General features: G+C 42.3%; 1 protein-coding gene and 1 long non-coding RNA gene across 3 annotated transcripts; one reads left to right on the top strand and one right to left on the bottom strand.

The window, feature by feature from the left end:
* Positions 1 to 13,515: 13,515 nt before the first annotated feature.
* On the bottom strand, positions 13,516 to 17,496 carry LOC117148366. Of its 2 annotated transcripts, none has more exons than XR_004459894.1 (3): positions 17,375 to 17,495; positions 14,710 to 15,610; positions 13,516 to 13,592 (listed from the first exon to the last, which is right to left on the bottom strand). It is a non-coding gene; the product is annotated as an uncharacterized LOC117148366 (long non-coding RNA). The 2 variants fall into 2 exon arrangements; XR_004459895.1 differs by lacking the exon at positions 13,516 to 13,592 and having other exon boundaries at positions 14,111 to 15,118; positions 15,183 to 15,610; positions 17,375 to 17,496.
* Positions 17,497 to 18,008: 512 nt separating this feature from the next.
* Positions 18,009 to 22,857, top strand: LOC117147648 (protein mab-21). Its single transcript, XM_033314620.1, has 2 exons — positions 18,009 to 19,118; positions 21,905 to 22,857. Exons 1-2 carry the CDS (start codon positions 18,371 to 18,373, stop codon positions 22,252 to 22,254), a joined length of 1,098 nt encoding a protein of 365 aa, XP_033170511.1. The 5' UTR covers positions 18,009 to 18,370; the 3' UTR covers positions 22,255 to 22,857.
* The last annotated feature ends 866 nt before the right edge of the window (positions 22,858 to 23,723 follow it).

Here is a 23,723-nt window from a genome sequence, read left to right as displayed (position 1 = left end):
GCAGTGGGAAAGTTGCATAAGCATGGGTTAGAAATATCGACAGAATCGATTTTGCTTATCGGGCTATCGGTCACTTTGAAACAGATACAGTAATTGCTAGGGAAATACAAGATAGGGAAGTAATAGAAAAACAAACCATCAACATGCTTATCTGTAAGTTCAGTAGTACTTCTTTTTGTTAAGAGTTTGCTGGTTCAGTTAGCCCCTCTTAAGGAGACGCCCCTGTACGTTCGAGGAATTCGCCGCTTACGTGAATTACGCTCAAATTACAAGAGGCAGTAAAAAAGTCCAAGAAATACCTGAAAGACACGCGGACTGAAAATAGCTGCGACGCACTGAAAATGCAAGGCAAATTAAAATTTCTCGCAAATCGGCAGACGTGCCTGGCCAACAGGATCCTTAATGTTCGGGTATAATCTGTCCATATTCGACCATATCTTTGTTTACACAGCGCAAAAATATGAGCAACGCTACGAACTGGTTTCTAATTTCAAATTTGTATTTCACTTTACACCATTTGTTACCCCTTTCGATGTCGCATTTTCTCCATTCGCGCCCATTGAGCTCGTTAGGCGATAAGTTTATGCGGCATTAAATTTTATGCGGCCATAAAACAAACAAATACGCCTGCTACACTACACTAAGGCAAATATTACGGCAACTGAACACGATAAAACATCGAAAACACAACAGGAACAGGCCATAACAATAGCCGGCAAATGGAATGCGCCCTGCGAGAGGAGTGGGAGTTGGATTGTGAGCATTTTGAGCAGGAACAGGAGCAGAACCCAAAAAAGGGAACACTTTTTTAGGGGCAAAAAGAAGCCATTGAGACTGCGACTGCGCGTGCTCGGCATGCAGGGCGTATACATAACGTGGAGTGGGAGTGGGAGTGGAAGTGGTAGTGGCGATATAAAGTCTGGAAAACATGTTGCTTTACGCCCTTCGACAACTCAACTTGGTCCATTGACAATGGCCAAACTGGCCAAATATGGCCAACAATTGTTGCATTGTTGTACGATCGAAAGAGTGTGTCGTTGAGCCTCTAAAAAAGTAATTAATATGTTACGACTTTCGTTACTAGTTACTAGTTTTCTAATGAAATCCGACTCCTTCTCTAAGCGTAATTTTGTTCAGTGTATGTGCACAACATATGTATGTTGCCCTGCTGCCATTCGATGTCGTGATTATGCGTCGTAATTCGAGTCTAATCGTCGATTAATATTTATGGAAACTGCATAAGCAAACGGAAACGGTTCCGCCGGGACTTTTCCAATGCAACCCAACCTCTGGCAGAATTATTCGCTCCCTATCTTCTATCTAATCGCGTGTCAAATCGCGGAGAGTTTCTCACTTTTTGACATCGTTTTGATGGTAACCAAAAACCAAAGTTCGCCATCGCGATAAGGCGGAGGAACAGGATGAAAAGAGCCAGTGAAAGGAGTGGGGGGAATCCTCGAAGGAGGGACGCGGAACCCTCGGCTATAAAATGATTAACAAGCCCGATAGGCCGTGTGCCTTTCTTTGTGGCCCAAACAATTACGTTGCCACTGAAATTTGCCACTTTTCCGCCCTCTTTGCCATTGTTTGCCCCTCTTTTCTTTATGTGTATATAGGTGAGCGCTGCCACAGCTGTTCTAATAAATAATAATAATGCATCAGCGATCACTGAACAATGGGGTACATAATGCTCTGCCTCTGCTGGTTATCTTCCCTGTAGATTAGCCCACGAATTTACAATCTTACCAATAATTATTTACTTTAACTATACAACGAAACTGGTAACATGTTTTGGAACGAATTAAATATGCTTAGTTATCCCTTTTCCGCTGTACTACCGCAATTAGTCGCCACACAATTTATGTAAATTTCGACGTGCGAGAAATATGTATGTCCTTCTCGCAGGATTCTAGTATTTGCCACCTGCAGCAGCGGAAACTGAGACGGAAACCACAAGACCAACACAACAGGAGCCATTAAATGCAGCCGTGCGCAGGAGGAGGACAGCAAACGATGTGGCAAGTTAATTCCCCAATGCTCATAATCCAATAGATTAATGGGGCGTACGCGTATCCACCTCTTCGAATTTATGGGCGTGGCCGTGTTTTTATTTAATGAGCGCGACAAACTTTCGACATTCGTGCGTTCCTCGAACGATGATTTATGCGGCTGTTCATTAGGTTCATTAAAAGTGAAAGGATGTCTGATCGCTGGATCAGCAGGTGGCTATGTGGTCGATCTTCGATCTTCGATCTTCGATGATCTCGACTCGTTCTGGGCGTTTATTTGTTTGTTTGTTTGTTTGCTTGCTTATTCGCCCCGAAATGAGCCGTAACTAATAAATGTTTACGACTCTTCCAACCCCGAAGATTTCACTATCTGCGTATCGGGGAAAAGTGAGGAGCTGCCGAGGAGGAGACCACAAGTGTAACCGAACAGCCCAAATGAGCACAATAAAAATCATTTCGAGCGGCATTAAAATGACACATTGTGGTCCCCAAGCCCTTGTATTTTATACCATTCTTAATTACACTGCACAAATAGAAGCAGAAGATGACACTATCATTGGAAAAGTTGGATCTAGGCAATGGCTGCTCCTAACTGAATCACTGCAATCAAAGTTATGACTGTTCCTTGTGGTACACACTTGGCTAAGAGTTTAAAATATTTTCTTCGAGTGCATCCCTCTCGATTGCCATCGGGTCAGCAACTCTTGGCCGGGCGCCACTCAATGGGTTGGCGGCAGGTCAGCGGCGTCTTCGCCGGCGGACAACCCGCAGCGCCCGAGGAACAACAAAAACCGCACCACACCACACACAAGAAGGCACAACTGACTCAGAAAAAAAAAAAATAAATAAACAAAATAAAAGGAACTGAGAAAACAGCAGCCGTAATGAGCTGACAAAGGCCAGAAAAGTGAAAAGGTGGAAATTGCTTGGGCAACGCATCGATAACACGCGTGGCTCATTGTTCGCTCACAATTGATGCGGTCACAACAGCCGTACAATGGCATTATGCAGGTTTCACACTGGGAGTTTTATTAACTTCAACTGCAAGAATTGTACGAAAATATGATTTCGTAGCTGTAACTCCGCTAAAATAAGTCGCAAAATGGAAAGATACGCTGCTTTGAGCTGCGGGCAACCTAAACTTTCGACACAAATCACATTCTGGACCCAATGAAAAATTAATAATTTTTCAATTTTTTGCATTTTTGGTAAGGGGTAACATCATCAAAATTTGCGAAAAATGGCCAAAATTTAAAGTATCTAGGCTGGTATACCAATCTACAGGAAATTAAGCTACGATTTCAACGAGGTATGACATTCCTTATTTGGATGATTCTTCGCATTGTTATAGTTAAAAAACTGATTATAATTTTCTAAAAAATATGGATGTAAAAAATCAGCAAAAAAAATGTTTTTTATTGGTTTCTTTTTGCCTATAAATCGATCAAAATAAGTCTCACAATAAAAATAAACACTGTTTTGAGCAGCGGACAACCTAAACTTTCGACCCATATCCCATTTAGCAGACTTCTGAAAATTGTATTTTTTTTCAATTTTTTGCATTTTTGGTAAGGGGTAACATCATCAAAATTTGCGAAAAATGGACAAAATTTAAAGTATCTAGGCTGGTATACCAATCGATTGGAAATTAAGCTACGATTTCAACGAGGTATGACATTCCTTATTTGGATGATTCTTCGCATTGTTATAGTTAAAAAACTGATTATAATTTTCTAAAAAATATGGATGTAAAAAATCAGCAAAAAAAATGTTTTTTATTGGTTTCTTTTTGCCTATAAATCGATCAAAATAAGTCTCACAATAAAAATAAACACTGTTTTGAGCAGCGGACAACATAAACTTTCGACCCAAATCCCATTTAGCAGACTTCTGAAAATTCAAATTTTTTTCAATTTTTTGCATTTTTGGTAAGGGGTAACATCATCAAAATTTGCGAAAAATGGTCAAAATTTAAAGTATCTAGGCTGGTATACCAATCGATTGGAAATTAAGCTACGATTTCAACGAGGTATGGCATTCCTTATTTGGATGATTCTTCGCATTGTTATAGTTAAAAAACTGATTATAATTTTCTAAAAAATATGGATGTAAAAAATCAGCAAAAAAAATGTTTTTTATTGGTTTCTTTTTGCCTATAAATCGGTCAAAATAAGTCTCACAATAAAAATAAACACTGTTTTGAGCAGCGGACAACATAAACTTTCGACCCATATCCCATTTAGCAGACTTCTGAAAATTGTAATTTTTTTCAATTTTTTGCATTTTTGGTAAGGGGTAACATCATCAAAATTTGCGAAAAATGGTCAAAATTTAAAGTATCTAGGCTGGTATACCAATCGATTGGAAATTAAGCTACGATTTCAAGGAGGTATGGCATTCCTCATTTGGATGATTCTTCGCATTGTTATAGTTAAAAAACTGATTATAATTTTCTAAAAAATATGGATGTAAAAAATTAGCAAAAAAAATGTTTTTTATTGGTTTCTTTTTGCCTATAAATCGGTCAAAATAAGTCTCACAATAAAAATAAACACTGTTTTGAGCAGCGGACAACATAAACTTTCGACCCAAATCCCATTTTGCAGACTTCTGAAAATTCAAATTTTTTTCAATTTTTTGCATTTTTGGTAAGGGGTAACATCATCAAAATTTGCGAAAAATGGACAAAATTTAAAGTATCTAGGCTGGTATACCAATCGATTGGAAATTAAGCTACGATTTCAAGAGGTATGCATTCCTCATTTGGATGATTCTTCGCATTGTTATAGTTAAAAAACTGATTATAATTTTCTAAAAAATATGGATGTAAAAAATCAGCAAAAAAAATGTTTTTTATTGGTTTCTTTTTGCCTATAAATCGATCAAAATAAGTCTCACAATAAAAATAAACACTGTTTTGAGCAGCGGACAACATAAACTTTCGACCCAAATCCCATTTTGCAGACTTCTGAAAATTCAAATTTTTTTCAATTTTTTGCATTTTTGGTAAGGGGTAACATCATCAAAATTTGCGAAAAATGGCCAAAATTTAAAGTATCTAGGCTGGTATACCAATCTACAGGAAATTAAGCTACGATTTCAACGAGGTATGACATTCCTTATTTGGTCGATTTTTCGCATTGTTATGGTTAAAAAACTGATTATAATTTTCTAAAAAATAAGGATGTAAAAAATCAGCAAAAAAACATGTTTTGAAAATTCAAATTTTTTTCAATTTTTTGCATTTTTGGTAAGGGGTAACATCATCAAAATTTGCGAAAAATGGTCAAAATTTAAAGTATCTAGGCTGGTATACCAATCGATGGAAATTAAGCTACGATTTCAACGAGGTATGACATTCCTTATTAGGATGATTCTTCGCATTGTTATAGTTAAAAAACTGATTATAATTTTCTAAAAAATATGGATGTAAAAAATCAGCAAAAAAAATGTTTTTTATTGGTTTCTTTTTGCCTATAAATCGGTCAAAATAAGTCTCACAATAAAAATAAACACTGTTTTGAGCAGCGGACAACATAAACTTTCGACCCAAATCCCATTTAGCAGACTTCTGAAAATTCAAATGTTTTTCAATTTTTTGCATTTTTGGTAAGGGGTAACATCATCAAAATTTGCGAAAAATGGTCAAAATTTAAAGTATCTAGGCTGGTATACCAATCGATTGGAAATTAAGCTACGATTTCAACGAGGTATGACATTCCTTATTTGGATGATTCTTCGCATTGTTATAGTTAAAAAACTGATTATAATTTTCTAAAAAATATGGATGTAAAAAATCAGCAAAAAAAATTTTTTTTTTGGTTTCTTTTTGCCTATAAATCGGTCAAAATAAGTCTCACAATAAAAATAAACACTGTTTTGAGCAGCGGACAACATAAACTTTCGACCCATATCCCATTTTGCAGACTTCTGAAAATTCAAATTTTTTTCAATTTTTTGCATTTTTGGTAAGGGGTAACATCATCAAAATTTGCGAAAAATGGTCAAAATTTAAAGTATCTAGGCTGGTATGACATTCCTTATTTGGATGATTCTTCGCATTGTTATAGTTAAAAAACTGATTATAATTTTCTAAAAAATATGGATGTAAAAAATCAGCAAAAAAAATGTTTTTTATTGGTTTCTTTTTGCCTATAAATCGGTCAAAATAAGTCTCACAATAAAAATAAACACTGTTTTGAGCAGCGGACAACATAAACTTTCGACCCATATCCCATTTAGCAGACTTCTGAAAATTCAAATTTTTTTCAATTTTTTGCATTTTTGGTAAGGGGTAACATCATCAAAATTTGCGAAAAATGGTCAAAATTTAAAGTATCTAGGCTGGTATACCAATTGATTGGAAATTAAGCTACGATTTCAACGAGGTATGACATTCCTTATTTGGATGATTCTTCGCATTGTTATAGTTAAAAAACTGATTATAATTTTCTAAAAAATATGGATGTAAAAAATCAGCAAAAAAAATGTTTTTTATTGGTTTCTTTTTGCCTATAAATCGGTCAAAATAAGTCTCACAATAAAAATAAACACTGTTTTGAGCAGCGGACAACATAAACTTTCGACCCATATCCCATTTAGCAGACTTCTGAAAATTCAAATTTTTTTCAATTTTTTGCATTTTTGGTAAGGGGTAACATCATCAAAATTTGCGAAAAATGGTCAAAATTTAAAGTATCTAGGCTGGTATACCAATTGATTGGAAATTAAGCTACGATTTCAACGAGGTATGACATTCCTTATTTGGATGATTCTTCGCATTGTTATAGTTAAAAAACTGATTATAATTTTCTAAAAAATATGGATGTAAAAAATCAGCAAAAAAAATTTTTTTTTTGGTTTCTTTTTGCCTATAAATCGGTCAAAATAAGTCTCACAATAAAAATAAACACTGTTTTGAGCAGCGGACAACATAAACTTTCGACCCATATCCCATTTTGCAGACTTCTGAAAATTGTAATTTTTTTCAATTTTTTGCATTTTTGGAAAGGGGTAACATCATCAAAATTTGCGAAAAATGGTCAAAATTTAAAGTATCTAGGCTGGTATACCAATCGATTGGAAATTAAGCTACGATTTCAACGAGGTATGAAATTCCTTATTTGGATGATTCTTCGCATTGTTATAGTTAAAAAACTGATTATAATTTTCTAAAAAATATGGATGTAAAAAATCAGCAAAAAAAATGTTTTTTATTGGTTTCTTTTTGCCTATAAATCGGTCAAAATAAGTCTCACAATAAAAATAAACACTGTTTTGAGCAGCGGACAACATAAACTTTCGACCCATATCCCATTTAGCAGACTTCTGAAAATTCAAATTTTTTTCAATTTTTTGCATTTTTGGTAAGGGGTAACATCATCAAAATTTGCGAAAAATGGTCAAAATTTAAAGTATCTAGGCTGGTATACCAATCGATTGGAAATTAAGTAACGATTTCAACGAGGTATGACATTCCTTATTTGGTCGATTCTTCGCATTGTTATAGTTAAAAAACTGATTATAATTTTCTAAAAAATATGGATGTAAAAAATCAGCAAAAAAAAATGTTTTTTATTGGTTTCTTTTTGCCTATAAATCGATCAAAATAGGTCTCACAATAAAAATAAACACTGTTTTGAGCAGCGGACAACCTAAACTTTCGACCCATATCCCATTTAGCAGACTTCTGAAAATTGTAATTTTTTTCAATTTTTTGCATTTTTGGTAAGGGGTAACATCATCAAAATTTGCGAAAAATGGCAAAAAATAAAATTTTCCAGTTAGCAACACCCATCGATTGCGGATTAAAATACGAGCTCAGTGAAGCATAACATTCCACATTTGGATTATTTTCGACGTAGCTATGGCCAAAACAATGATTATTTTCTTTAAAATTTCATTTTCTCCGACAACATTTTAGAACTCATCGCAAATTTATTAATTTTTGCACAGTTTGTGTACTTCTAATTGAATTCCTCATTATGTAGCTGTGCTAGTTCTATGGCTTTCCCCTTTCCCTTACGCATAATACTAAGAAGGTATTGATCAAACTGAAAGAAGTACGTTGACAACTTTAGGAAAATACACATTTTCAAGGGACGAAAATGGGAAAAGGGACTGGAGGATACGCCGTAGTCCAGTGCACGAAGACTGATGGCCTTTTTATCTAACGTCCAGGGCGATAAGGATGATGTCGGTGTAGGCGAGCCAGGTGGATGAGGGTCGGGGATCGAGGATCGGGGACCGGGTCTCATCTCCATGTTCTTCAAACAGTTGGCGATCGAAACTGCGGCCTGTCAGCGGACATGCCCGGCCTATAAATCATATGTTCATTGAGCCCACGCCCCCAACTCCCTGAATTTCTATCCGCTGCCGTCTTGGTGACATTTTCCACCTCCATCTATGTATGTATGGGCATACCCGCTTTTTATTCGACTACTTTTTATCGTGCTGGATCAAGCGATCAATCCAATGGCACAGGTAGGAAAAACAGAAAGGTGAAGGGAGTGGGAGCGGGGAAAACAGGTACAGGTGCATTGATGGCATTTTAATTATTGCGCCCATTGCGACGTTTATCCAAGCAAACAAGAACCCAAACCAAGCCGAGATGGATCTTCTTTGGGGCCTTGGGATCTGTGTTCCATGGGGCTGAGTCCGACTTGCAAATATAGCTGGCAGGCGTGAAATTTCCCCAACGCGGTGGGTCCATCCGTACAGTGGGCACTCGCAGAGATGTGCATCGAAATCGGAGTCGGGATCCGAGGCAGGTGAACAAACTGCGCTGCAAGTGTCCGCCCCTCCATAAAGGAACACTTTGCGAGGACTGTAATTACGCACGGCTCGCTATTTGTTTTGCTTGCCAGGACAGTGGGTAAATATCCTTTTAGCACTTGATTTTATAGTTGGTTCTTAATTGCTGGAATAATTTAACATATTGTCTTTGAATCTCTTAGACGGATACTTTTAAAGCATGATCACACCAACATATTATCTGAAGTTAATATTTAATTCTATTAAAATAGCTCCACTGTGGCTTATTCAATTAGCTAAGTACCACTGTACGCTGATAGCGACGATCGCACGCACGCACATTTCACTTTATTTATGAGGCGTGCGCGGTGGGCGTGGCCCGCTTGTTGATCGGCGCTACATTCCAGGCCCCGCCACGCCCCCCTCTCAACCGCCCCTTGCGAGCGTTTTCAATCAACGTTCGTTCCCGGGGCTGCCAGGCGAAGACAAGCTCGGACCACCCTTTTAATGAAGCCCTAATTACAGTCTTTATAACAAAAGGTGATTACCAAAGCAAACCAACAACACCAGGCCTCCAATGCAAGCAGAACCGAACTGGGTTCTGGAATGGGTATGGTTATATGGGATCGAGATCGGGCCACATCAACGGCTCTTTAGCAGAGAGGGATTGGGTCTTCTGATCGCGTCTTCCGCCTTCGGGGCTCTCGAGTCTCTGAGTCTTCGGTCTGGGCCAAAACGCTGACTTTGACTTGGGTAGCCGGTGGAAGAGGAGTCTCCAGATCTCCCCAGCCTGCACTGCGAAAATCTTTAAGAATATACCTTCAAAAGTTAACCAATTGACTTAAAATAGTTTTTATCAATGGATACATTTTTCTGCCAGTGCATCCCCTACTCCTTAGCACTGCCCATCATCGTCGCATTATTTATAACTTTTCATGTTTAAATTTGTAATTTTGGCGCACTGCAAGTCAGAAGAATCTCGTGACTGGAGCTACTCTTCACCTTGCCGTCTTTCTTCGCCCCACGATTCTTCTGCCTGCCGAAGCTGGTTGAGCCTTGTAAATATTGATTTTAATCGAAATTGCCCTAAATTGCTTGTTTTTCATGTGCTCGGCTATGCAATTTAAGACACTTTTGCTGTGAACAAAACTGCGTGTGGCTAAAATGAGAGGAGAGGACAAAAAATAACGCACAAGTAGAAGAAGTGGGACGAAGCAAAAGAATACAAAAGAGTGCCTAATTTAAATTTAATTTAGAGCAGAGGGTCTTCAGTAGATTATTATTAATCACCTATATTGATAGGTAGGGTAGTATTTCCATGTCGCATATCCATGCGATTCTTCATTTGGTTCAAAAGCAACCCATATTATCCTTATCGAACGAGAGGACTCTGGTTTTGCATTACGCCATTTGCAAGTAAAACATCAATAAGCCGCACCATAACCCAAGCGATCTGAAAGCCCACTTGAAAGGAAACCGACGTCCTGCCGACAGAGAGCAACTTATCATGTCCAAATTAAGTTCAATCCCAAATAAACAAGCCCAGCTACAAGGGGCATTGCAATGAGGCAAAGGGGAGAAACAATAACAGCTCCAGTAACCAGGACATGGGCGTAGTTGGAATAACTTAAGGAGGTATATTTTGCAATCTACCCCCATTTTATACCCGCTCACTACACACGTGATACAGATGCGATGTCGATTTTCGATTCTTCCTGCCAACTCTATTTGCAAAGAGCCCCTGAGTGGGAGGCTGATGGAGGGGGGTTTTGGGAGGGATTGAGGTTCTCCACCGAAGGCGCTCAGCTTTTATTTCTTTCTTTTCCTTCCGCCGTGCTTGGGCCTTTGTTTGAATTAATCGAAGTGATATTTTGCTTGTCCCAAAATAATTTATCCCAGCCGCAGTCACGCTGCCCCAACTCTTTCCTCTTCTCTACACAGAACAAAAAGTATAGTAAAGTTCCAACTTAGCAAGAATATATATTACAAAATGGTTTTAAATCAAGTCATCGGCGATCTTAGAAATACTTCCTAACCCATTCTATAGGAAGGTGTTCAAATTGATCGTTAAACTAGACTAGCTGCCATTTGTTTACTGTGTACCGCTCTGCGACTGCCCGAAGCTCCAACTGGAATCGGAGCTGGAGTTGGAGCCTTTATTGGTTTTGCGTGGCTGTTGGCCTGTTGTTTCCACTTCTCATTGGGGCGAGCGTCGAAAGCCGACGGAGCGAAATATAAATATTCGCCATACGGTGCCCCTTGATGCATTCTGACGTGAGTTGTGGCCTAAGCGCGCGTTATTAACCGCAATTTATGCGTTTTTGAAGAGAGTAACTGCGTCTTTGGCTCTGGCTGCAACTGCGAATGCGGCGCCAGCGGTGCTCCTCCTGGACTGGGGACCCTGCTGGATTCGATTGCGATACTCCGATCCTTTCTCCGGCCAAATTGATTTCGAACATCCATTATGCGGCGCGAAAACGGGGGAGTTCTCTTTGCTTGATACCACTTGAGATTTATCAAGTATAAGTAATTTTAATCTTACTCCTTCGAACTTTTCTATCGATATGAAAGGCGTAACTATTAGTCATAATATCAGAATCGTTGATGGCTCAAATGAAGACAAGTGGCACTCAGCACTTTAGGTGATAATTGTTCGAAATGAAACATTTTCAATTGAAGCGCAGTGCTTTTCTCGCTTGTCTGCTTGTTCTCACAATGGAAACGTCCAGTGGATAACGACAGTTCCTGACAGACGGCTAAGTATGAATTTCCTTTGGGAAAATACCCACTTCGTGTTGCGTTTCATTTTGTTGCTTTAGTTCATTTTGGATTTGCAAGCTCTCATTAGCATGTTGTTGTGGCACCGCACCCCTCTCTTTAACCACAAAACGTTTTCCATACGCAGCTGCCGGCCGATCGAGTTCGTTGCCTAAGTCTTTCGTTGCGTGCGTGCCACACTAAATAAAAAAAGAGAACGAACGCGACAGATAGGGAGGGGGCATGGTCTGAAAGTTTATGTGCAATTAACAAGATTCGCATAAAATTACAAAACTGGCATAATTCAAGATATCAGCATGATCAGCTCTCACAGAACTATCACAATCAAGTTGACGGCAAGGAGTTGGCCGGACAAACGGATGGAATAAACGGGCAACAGGACAAGGGACAGCAGCTAAATGGCCTGCTAATGGCCTAAAGTGTACTTGCCGATAATATTAAGCACATGTGCATCACTTAGCCGCCTCGCTGAAATTTATAAAGTTCCAATGGCCATTTGTCCGCTGTCTGCTGTCCGCCAAACGTGAGATAGCCGCTCTCCAAACCGAGATAGAGGACATAAAACCAGCGAAATTATGACCGCTGGTAGATGAAATCAATTTACATGCATTCAATTACAAATTGTGAACCATCAGAGACAAGACTCGCTTTCCAGCCTCATCAGTTTGCCGAGTTTATGGCGGGATTTGGGCAGCTCGAAATGGCCAACTGCCTTGTAACTGCCTCGTTTTAACGATCCTGCCCAGAAGATCTCGTCGTGGGTTTGTTGCGACAACTTTTGTGGCGCAGTTAAACGTTTGCATGATTTTGATTTTAATGATGCCACAGATGCCTCGAATCGGATACCAGATACGAGATACCAGATACCACATACCACGGAGAGATACTCCGGTGCTCCAGCGAGGGGGGACATCCTAATTAGCGACTGGCTGTGATGGCCATCAAAATAAACACTTGTACAATACGAGCCAACTGGGATTGCGACGTGTTTGCGCCATAAATTTGTCAACTTTACAATGGGAAATGCCACCAGGAGGAGGAAGCAAGAAGGGAGGTGCTTAGGATCCCCAAGAGAGAGAGCGGTGATCGATGGTCAGCGAGGCTCGAATGAGTATGTCCATAGGCCCCCAGTCCTCTTGCTGAAAATGCCATTCCAGTTCCGATAATGCAAAGTGGCCCTTGGTAGCCCATTTCTGGGCCATAATAGCAATTTCATGTTTATGGGCGCCAGCTCCAGTTCCCTTATCTTCCAATGCCTCTCCGAGTGCGCCTCGTTCGCCTGCAGCTTCGCCCGGATTCCCGATCCTCGCGTTGTTGGCTCGTTTAGAGGCGACTAATGGCCTAATGGCTCATCAGCGCATGTTGCGCGATCTGCAGGAATTGCATTAAATGCAAAACAAAAACCAAATATCAGCCGAACGACTGCCACTCGAAAATCGTTGCCATAATTTAAATGAAGCCGAGCGATAAGACAGCCAGCCTTCCCGGTTGCCCACTATGTGCATACATATATGTGCATATAGTGAATCCCAACCAGTTCGACTCCACTTCCCAGACTCCAGATCTCCGATTCCCGACTGACGGTCAGCGCTGCATGTGTTTTTGGTTATAATTTAAATGAGAACGATCGCTAAATGATCTCATTCCCGTCTCGATTTCGAAACCGAATGCTGTGGGAAGATCGTGGCATCCTTGCCAACCCAAAAGTGACCATGCTGCGCCACATAGCAGGCGAACTGATCAAATGGGGATCACTTAACGCTAGGTAAAATGCTAACTTCAAGTGTCTAAAGTCCCCGATCTTGGCCGTAGGCTTGCAAAAATTCACTAACAAATATTTGATTTTCAACTTTCACGATATTCAGCGGAAATAATCGATAACACTAATCGTTCCATTCGAAGAGCACTCCCTGGCATTAGGTAATTCCTTCAACTCCAGATTGTGGCCCATGCAATTACTGGCTAACTGCTACTACCCAATTACCGGAGTACCTCCTGGTCCAAAACCTTTCCTTCCTTCAACATTGGGGAACGTGTCAGTAGTGGCTCCAGCTGGAAAGAAATAAGAAGGAGAAGATTACAGCCCGTTGACAAGGCACCAGAGCTGGGATTAATCAATTGCTCTGCAATTATCGGGGGAAATGGAAGAGAAGAGGCAACAGGAACAGTAACTGGAACCCATCAGGCCGTACAAAGCCTAATGGCCATAATGAATGGATTAAGCCAGCATTTACGCAAACGCGTTGATATTTCCTCTGACCAAACAAAATATAAATCGAGCCAACTACATGGGACCTGTCCGAATCGCAGGGGGAAGACCGGTGATCGGGGGCTAACAATTTGCATGATCCTGCCCCATTCCCAACCCCCACCCCCCCTGCTTGCATCTTGGCATCTACTTAATTTCAACTTGTCCGCGGAAAAACTTAAGCATATTTAACCGCATGTCGCTGATTTTAATGGCGCGGCTGGGAGAGCGGAGCGTATCTGCATACACACACAGATACATATATGTATGTACATATGCATGTATCATATGTATGGAGGGTTAAGATTTGGATGCGGTGGATGCGGGGGGAACATCGGGCGTCTGAGCTTGTTCTCCAGTCTCATTTCGTGGCGACGCTCACGCATATTCCGCATATGCAGACGACGCGCGACGGGATGCAGGCGCCACTTGGCCAGCAAGCAGAGTCAGTTGGTTAGATCAGGGGGTTGCGACGGGTTACGGCGGGTTCCCCGGCTCTCAGGTCTCGGGGTCTCCAATGGGCATCCATTGGGTATATAGGAAAGGGCTCCAGGGCGGGCTAATGCCAGGTAAATGTTAACCGCGGAATGCCATTGCCCTCTTTGCAGCCAGCTGACCTTTGCACATGCCACCACCGATTCCGAATTCGATTCCGACTCCAAAAGGGCCAGCCGGAGGGGAACCAGGAGCATATAGGCATGCATGCTATATGTTATACGTACCCAAGACAAGCGCCAGCGATTGTCTTCATCAAAAACGGGGCCTGTCAACGGGGCCATCATATCGAATGACAAACTCGAGTGCACAATAAGAGAGGCTTAACCATTCAGAAGAAAACCAATATAATAAAAAAAAACTCAACATACAAAGGGAGGAGAACGATGCGAAGAGACAGGAGGAGAAAAGGTTATATATATGTACCGGGATTATCAGGGCTCCGGCCAGTTCAATCGGAAAATGATCGATGAGCGATCGTGTGGCAAGGTGCATCTTTGTTTGGCCTAATTAAGCCGAGTTATATGGCCTGTTTGCCCATCCTTTCCTCACTCCCCATTCATTTGGAAGCCACGAGTTCGGGGAAATGTCACTGCGTCCAGAAGGTTCCTTTGAGGTAACCCGATGATATAGTCGTTGAGAACTATGGTAATCCAACCTCCGACCGTGTGTGGCTTCTAAGAATGAATGTTTGAAAAGCTTTCGTTTTGATATCTTATACTCGATATCTACATCTTAGCTGGGGTATTATGTAACCCATTCGTGATTGATACCCGCTTATATTAATTTCAATCAAAGAAATGCGTGGGCTCATTCCTCCACCTTTTCGATAGTCCTAGAAGACGCCAATCTTAACCTTTTCTGAAAGTTACCAACTCAGCCTGTACACAAACACCGACCTGGCTACATGTATCTCCTGCTTCCATCTTGTGGCCCGAATCTCCGGATAAATGAACATGTCCGCGTCAAAGTGTCGCCCGTGCAAAAGCGCCACGAAGGAAAAAGAAAGGGATTGCGCCAAAGGGGGAGAAGGAAGCAAGACGGGGGGATGGGGGTCAGAGTGTCGTGTAGGAACAGCAGCAGCTGCTGGACATCGTTTCCCAGCAAGGGAATGCCCAGGGACTGAAAGAAAGCAGGGGAGGATCGCCGGGCGAAGGGATGTTGCTGCCAGCGGAGATTGCAATCTTTGTGCTGCAGTTGTCGCTTCTGTTTCTGTTTTTCGGTTTCTGGTGCTGCTCCTGCTACTCCTGCACCATCAGATGCTCCTTTCCCTCCTTAATTTTCCGCCATTTGCTCATTTGCCGCGCAACCAGAAAGCGTATGTGTCCTGCAGAGAAAAAGGAGGCAATGTTGTTTATACATTATTAAAAATTAAAGTTAATTAAAGAAATATATATATAAAACTTTTGAACAAACGAAAAGTTCCCATTGAAACTCTCTTTTTGTATAACGAGCTTATGCGCAAGAGACAGCTAAATTTTTTCCGGTGCAGATGCTGGGAGGGATTGAAGGTGGAGATCTCGTGCAGCTGATAAGCAGTGCCTCCCGATGAAGTCGTTTTTTGGGGGAACCCAAAGGAGAGCCGGCGACACACTGCCAACATACACAATTTAATTAAAGACGCGACTACTGGATAGGATTGGATCGGAAACTATCGCCGATCGATCGACGATCGCTGACACGCATAAATCCTGCACATCGATGCTAAAGATCGACGATATCGGGCTGTTGGACGGACGGGACCTTTTACGGACCTCTCGAGCTGACCTTGGCCACTAATGAAGATCTCGAGACGCCGCTCCTGCGGCTGTTGCATAATTCATTTCCAATTTATACGCCATAAAAGCGATAATGGCCGCAATTAAGTTCGTGTTCCTTTGATAATTTTCCACATTTACGCGGCCATTAAAATGATTCCGAACGCATTTTTCAGACCCTCCTATCAGCTCGCCTCATTTCCATTTCCATTCTAGGTGTCCATGCCATACCCATTCCCCATTACCGTTCCCAATCCCCGACAGGCTCCATTCAACGCTGGCTTATCGCGAAGAAAGAGAGGCGTAGAGATGGGAAAAGCATCTGGGGGAATTGGGAATATTGCATGCGTATGGATATAGGCATAGTGCGAGTATAGTCCAACCCCGAGGTGTTAATTAGCATTATCTTAATGCACGTTCCGGCACACAGTTCAAATTGAATTATACATAATAATTTGTCCGCCGCTCTTTAAAGTGCAACTTAATGTTCGAGCGGACAGGCCATCTCCATCTTGCCCTCTGGACCTCGGACTTCTGGGCCTGGGTCTCCGGTCTCGGGTCTCCGGAGGGGTAAGTGGTGACCCCACCCTGGACGTAGCGCAAATATGGTGGAGTGGATGGGGTCCAGAGAGCTCGTGTTAAGCGCTCATTAATCACATTAGATATGCATTAATTCGGTAAGGAATTCAATGGCGTGTAGACGAGCGAAAGAGACGGCGGCAGTTGTTGGAGGGAGATAAATAGATACTCTCTGCCGGAAGAGAAGGAGCCATTTCTTTTAGGATAATCTCTGGGAAAAGAATTACTTAGATTTTATTTGTACGGTTTTTCTCGCTATTAGCAATAACAATAATAGGATGGAATAATAATGCACTTATTTTCGTGGGAAACAACTTGCTTCAGTTTAATATATCTATATCCTATATAGGGAGGTGATCCAATACTCAATTTCCGCAACTCATAACTTGGCCAAATGTAACACAATTTGCACGTGGCATACCTTTAAAAGCTTGTGGTTAAGCCATCTAAAAATCTGTATTCCAATTTAGTTGATTTTTGAAAAATAATTTTTTGCCAATTTTTTGTAATTTTAATGATGGTACCCCTTTCAAAATTTTCGAAAAATGGTCAAAAAATTAAAAAGTCCAGTTTCGAATATACGATATTAGAACTGCAAGAGCTGAGTTCGGGAAGGTATAACATTTGAAGATACGACTTATTTTAGCCAAGTTATGATGCATTGATTTTTCGATGAGGTGGCCTTCAAATGAAGTTAAGCCATTTTTTAATTTTTATCATTTAACAAACTTATGTCACCATTTTGGGCTACTTACTTGAAGAGTAAACAAATCAATATCTATAATCCCAGGACTCTTTAGTTTACTTCTACTGTCTGGCACATTAGACTTGTCCTGCGATGCCCAACCCAATGCGCGCCCCCATCCGCAAAAAGCCACCAACAATTCCCCAATAACTCATTCAGTCCACCGTTTCCACCCACCACAAAGGCAACAACAACCCCAAGAAGCCAAAACAAACAAACAAACGAGGTGAGTACTCAGTATGGGTGAGTATCTGTGTGAGCGAGGCAATGCCTAGATGCGCGTGTGTGCGTGAGAGAGTGCCAAAGGGGGCGGAGCCAAAGGAAGGGTGGCTTATAAGCCGGGCTTATCTACGGGAATATAACTATAGAATAAACTATAGCTAAAGATCTGCAGTGTTTCCCTATGCCACTTTATGTTACTTTATGTTTTTGTTTGTTTTCCAAATTATAGTTATAGCGAGAGAGAGAGCGGCACAGCCATGTTGGGGAGCAAGCGCGAAAGAGAGAGAGAGAGAGAGCGCGCTCGTGGCTGGAGCTGTCTCGCTCGCACTTGAAAAGGGGAGCCCATCTGGGCCGCGCAGCCAGCGGCGGCAGTGACGCCGGCAGAGGCTGAGGCAGCGGCAGTTTTCTTGCGGTGCGCCCGCCATTCGAAATCAGTCAATGTTGAGTTGACGGCGCGAGAAGACGCGGGAGAAAGAGAGCGGAGAATTGGAGAGCTAGTTGAAGAACCAGAGATAAGAATTAGGGTCCCCGTCGCTGTGCCGTCTTGCAGAATCTAAAAGAATCTAAATATCACAATACACGGATTCCAAATTGAAAGAATCACAAACGAGAAACGAAAATAATCCAAGTTGCAGAACCGTCGCTGTGCCGTTAAATTACTTATTGTTTTTTGTGTGTGACTGACTACATGTGTGCCTCCTAGGTAATGAGTGAAGTTGGCAGTGATTCCAACAGCAGAGACTAAAGACTTTTGGGCGCCACCAAGTGCCCCGCCGTGTGGAGAATGCTGGTGCCGTCGGACATGATTGCGGCGCAGTCCAAGATGGTCTACCAGATGAACAAGTACTGTGCGGACCGCGTCCAGGTGCGCAAGGCGCAGATCCACAAGCAGATCCAGGAGGTGTGTCGCATCGTCCAGGACGTGCTCAAGGAGGTGGAGGTGCAGGAGCCGCGATTCATCTCCTCGCTGAACGACTACAACGGTCGCTTCGAGGGCCTGGAGGTCATATCGCCCACGGAATTCGAGATCATCATCTATCTGAACCAGATGGGCGTGCTCAACTTTGTGGACGATGGCACCTTGCCGGGATGTGCCGTCCTGAAGCTGAGTGACGGCAGGAAGAGGTCCATGTCCCTGTGGGTGGAGTTCATCACGGCCAGTGGTTATTTGTCCGCCCGAAAGATCCGCTCCAGGTTCCAGACCCTGGTGGCCCAGGCCTGCGACAAGTGCGCCTACCGCGACATCGTCAAGATGATCGCCGACACCACGGAGGTGAAGCTACGCATCCGGGAGCGCATCATTGTCCAGATCACGCCCGCCTTCAAGTGCGCCGGCCTCTGGCCGAGATCCGCCTCCCACTGGCCGCTGCCGGGCATCCCCTGGCCGCATCCCAACATCGTCGCCGAGGTGAAGACCGAGGGATTCGATATGCTCTCCAAGGAGTGCATCGCACTGCAGGGCAAGAACTCCGCCATGGAGGGCGACGCCTGGGTGCTCAGCTTCACCGACGCCGAGAACCGGCTGCTGCAAGGTGAGTTGCCGTCGGGAAATCTTAGATGGGGTGTACGGTCGTCTATATGGGAGCTATTCAGTGTAGAGCTCTTAACTATCTTTTCCCACACTAGTTTAAAGACTGCTAACAACTCTTGGAGTTACATAGTAACCTTTCCTGTAACCATCCTGCCTTCTTTAAAATTCATCATATCCTGGTATCCACATTCACGCCTTTTAATTTATAACCTCAGAAATATATATTATCAAAGGGAAAGATATCATAAGATAGATTTGAAGACGCATAAAATCCTTTATTAATCGGAACTAACTTGAGTACCCTTGCTTTGAAAACTATTTCTCTCAGTGCCGAATGAGTGGCTACCGTATTTCGGGCATGTTTTGGTAGTGCCTCCAGTGTGCCCCAATCAGTAATCAGTGACACACTTAAACTGAATTGATTTATTCCCATCAAATCAGCGACTTGGTCTTGATACGCCCGTAATTGGTTGTAAATTAACCGTCGGACAGGGGGAACATCGTATCATTTTGGAGATCTTTCAGTTAGTTTTTAGTAATCAGGAAGCCCAGTGAATGGTTTTAACTTACTACGAACCCTGGCTGAATTCTAATTGCCGGATTCCCCAAAGACATGGGAATGGGACTTAAAAAACGTCGATATAGCAGGATCTAAGAGATCACCATATTAGGATTCTATAAAGGATGCATTAATATTGTATCACTTTTGATTGTTCATGTAAGATAAGATATCAATTGAGCTTAGGATCCACATCTCGATGTATATCTATATAGAAGATTGTCACAATCAGCTTGCAGCGGTTGTCACGTGGAATCTGCATATTTGGGCGGGAAATCGCACTGCAGATTCAATTAGGCAGGGCGATAAGATGGCCGGCGATTAGCGGGGACCCACTCGCATTGAGTCGACGACTGCCCAACGAGACATCCGATTATCGGGCCCAGATATGATATGAGATACGAGCCAGCGTCGCCCGCTTGGCTACGATCATAAATCTGATGTTCGATCGATGGGGGGAGTCTCAGCCCGGACCCGGGGAGTTGGAGTCTTCAGCTCCTCAGTTTCTCAGTTTTTTTTTGGTTTTTTGGTCGCAGCGCGACAACGCACACAAATCTGCTGATCCCCGAGAGATAAGCGCAGTCTCGGTAGTCGTAGTCCCAAGGCAGTTAGACGGTTAGTTGGTCGGACAATGGAGCTACAGAGCGAAAGAAACGGGTTTCTTGTATGAACAATGCCAATGGCTGGGCCATAAATAAGTTTCTAAACGATTTTATAAATATTTTAAATCTCGGCGATTAGATAAAGTCAACAAATAAATAAAACAACAGCCAGATGACACACGGTGGAAGAAGGGGGCAAAATAAAGAAAGAGCCACAAAGATTGGGTTTTTGGGGGAGCTAAAAGCTGGGAGCCGAGGCAAAACAGAGAAACGAAAATCCAGCCAAAAAATCGAAACAGAGACAGTAAGAGAACAGAAACAAAAAAAAAACCAAAACTGAAACCAAAACTGAAACCCAAATCGAAATCAATTCTAAGGCCGCTGACAACGATCTCTGATCGATATTGATCCGACTTTTTCCCCCGCGTGTTTGTCATTTAATTTAATGCTCTCCGAAAACTGAAAACGAATTGAGACCCAGACTCCGGACTCCCGACCAGCTTTCTGGGAATAAGGTGGGGTACATAAGTGTATCGATATCGCCAGATCGTGACTATAATTAGCACAGTCACTAGCAGCTCCCAAATTAACGTCCACTTGACATGGACTCGATTGGGATTGGGATTTCGATTTCGATTTGGAGGCACTTGGAATCGCACTTGTTTTGCCCGATTTGCCGCGACCCCACGAGTCGAGTGCCAATATTATGGCAATATCGTTCAATATTGATTAGGCCAAATGTGAAGCGGAACCCGGAGCAAGACGCTCCGGAGCGGGAAAAAGCCGTAGACGTGATTATCGGACCGGAGCCGAGATTAGCCCGGCTGACATCGTGCCAACGTAGCCATGATTTATGTGCTCCAACGCACTCGGGCCACAATAAATTAGGAATCAGTCCGACTTTATACCTGTACGTCCGCCTCTCGAAGGAGAAATTGAAACCAGAACATAAGTACCCCATATACGTATATGGTTGATCAATCAAACTGAAGGGGCGAAGAACATAAAGAATGATATTGGCAGAGCCTTTTGCTATTTGTATTACTCGAAGCTACTCAATAATACCTATCTATGGAGCATAATATATGTAATTTCACTGGAAGGATCTCAAGTGTTTCAACTATTATTGGTAGTATGCATATACATTGAAGCTTCAAATACTTTTATTTGATATCAGCGAACGAAAGGCATGAGTCAGGGTACGAAAATCGAAAAGCTTTCTCAAGTGGTCAAAATAGTTGGCGAAACAAATGGACCGATGTACTTGAGATAGAACGACTTCCAATGACCAAACCCATCGATCAGTTGCTGTTCAACTGACAAAGAACGATATTCAGCTATAGTTCTGTCAAAATCGTTTCGATTCAATAGCACCGATAGCATCGCATGGACATAATGATGCATTGAGCCAAGGGCAATCTTCGGAACTCCATTGTAATCCTTACCAGCAAGGCCCACCCACTAACCCAATCAATATTATATGCTTTCTATGGTTTTTTTATAGAACTGATAGGAAGAGATACTTTGTTCCCATTAAATGGGACTATTTAGGATTAACTATACTTTAGTTTGAGGAATCACCTTACTCAACAACTCCTTTCCATTTCTTCTTCACCTGAATTCCAGGAGCGAGTCGACGACGCTGCCTGAGCATTCTGAAGACCCTGCGTGATCGTCACCTGGACCTGCCCGGCAATCCGGTGACGTCGTACCACCTAAAGACCCTGCTGCTCTACGAGTGCGAGAAGCATCCGCGCGAGATGGAATGGGAGGAGAACTGCATCGCGGACCGGATCAATGGGATATTCCTGCAGCTGATATCCTGCCTGCAGTGCCGCCGCTGTCCGCACTACTTCCTGCCCAATATGGATCTGTTCAAGGGCAAGTCGCCGGGTGCCCTGGAGAATGCCGCCAAGCAGGTTTGGCGGCTCACCCGGATCATGCTGACCAATGTCCGTTGCCTGGAGGAGCTGTAGAGCAGTAGAGCACACACTAATAAGCACTAGCTACTACGAGGACCCATTGGATCTGCGGACGCTGCGGGGGCAGAACCGCCACTGGGCCTTCATTTTTTTCATACGCCTTTTGTTTTTTTAGTGATTTTTTTTTCTACAACTAAAGACAAAGGATCGCAAGGATCAAGGGCGCTGGGAGGGTCGAAGCTGGGAAGGAGAAATGTGAAAGAGAGAGAGAGAAAGCAGTGAAATTGTAACCCAAATACTATTTGATATTTCGCTAGATCGTAACTTAAGTTTAGGTGCTTTCGAAAAGTATACGCCGCTTACAGAGTTTCCTATAATTAGAGCATACTTAGTGTTATCCATTTAGATCGTCATCGTCGCAAAACGCACAAAAGTTACCAACTAGTTACATTTGTATGTACGACATTTTTTTTTTTGATTGGCCCATTTGCTAATAGCAAAGTGCAGAGCAAAATTAGCTAAATTAGCTGTAAGTCCTAATGAAACTGAGACAGCCGAGCGGAGGAATATTTCCCCGTCGGTCCTAAATTATTTATTCTATGTTTTTGCCTTCTTCTTGTGAGTTTAGTCAATAAAACGTAAGTTTTTCAATGAAAATTAGCAGTATTATTACTTATTTTGGGGGGTAGGTAAGTGCGTACAAACCAAGGAAAATATTTAACAATTTAAGAGTATTTTTACATATCTTTAAGAACCATTTAGGTGATATTATCGGTTATTGAGTAGTTCTTACATATATCTATAGCGATTTTCGGTATGCGGAATATCTGTCCGAACTGCCAACTTCTCGAGGGTCTCGTCCGTCGATCATCGGTTGGCCTTTTGATGTTCAGCCGGCATTATTGATAGGCCACGATTTCGACGGATTTCGATGGACTGTGGAAAATGTCAGAGGCTGACATTTCGTTGACTGTCGACAGGTTGCGCATTTTAATTGCGAATTAACAGCGATTCCGCGGACAGCTAACAATCCCAATAAACTACACACACACGCACACGCACGCACAATTTGTGTGTGTGCCGCATCTGCCACGCCCACCCACGCCCACCGCTCGCGAGAGTGACTCAGAAAGTAAAGATACTTTTGCGCTTTCCCGTCGAATCGATGAAACATTTTGGTCACGTGTCTGTTTCGATTTCGAGCGACAGACATAACATTCAAATTAAACTTTATGTCATTCATAAATTAAATAATTTAATTTTTCCCCCATTGTTTCGTCTTGTTGTTACCATCTTCTGTTTCAGCTTTTGGCAGTCGACTGTCCACTTCTGCGGCTCTCCATTATTTTTAGCCTTAATTTATACTTTATTGCGGCCAAGTTGATTTATGCATGTGCGGCTTTTGTATTTTATAGTTGTAAATTACCCAGCAAATGACAATTGCAGAGGCGACACGCAAATCATGCTAAAACGGCATAGTCGCACCTCTGAATACCCTTTAATGATCATAGCAATTAGCTTGC

This window comes from Drosophila mauritiana, chromosome X (assembly GCF_004382145.1).
Source record: "Drosophila mauritiana strain mau12 chromosome X, ASM438214v1, whole genome shotgun sequence".
Classification (NCBI taxonomy): domain Eukaryota; kingdom Metazoa; phylum Arthropoda; class Insecta; order Diptera; family Drosophilidae; genus Drosophila; species Drosophila mauritiana.
Note: the sequence above shows the minus strand (reverse complement) of the source record. Positions and strands in the feature narration are given on the sequence as shown.

Coding starts and splice junctions, on each gene's coding strand:
- LOC117147648 (XM_033314620.1), top strand. CDS start 18,371: ATGCTGGTGCCGTCGGACATGATTGCGGCGCAGTCCAAGATGGTCTAC. Junction 19,119..21,904: donor CGAGAACCGGCTGCTGCAAG/GTGAGTTGCCGT, acceptor CCTGAATTCCAG/GAGCGAGTCGACGACGCTGC.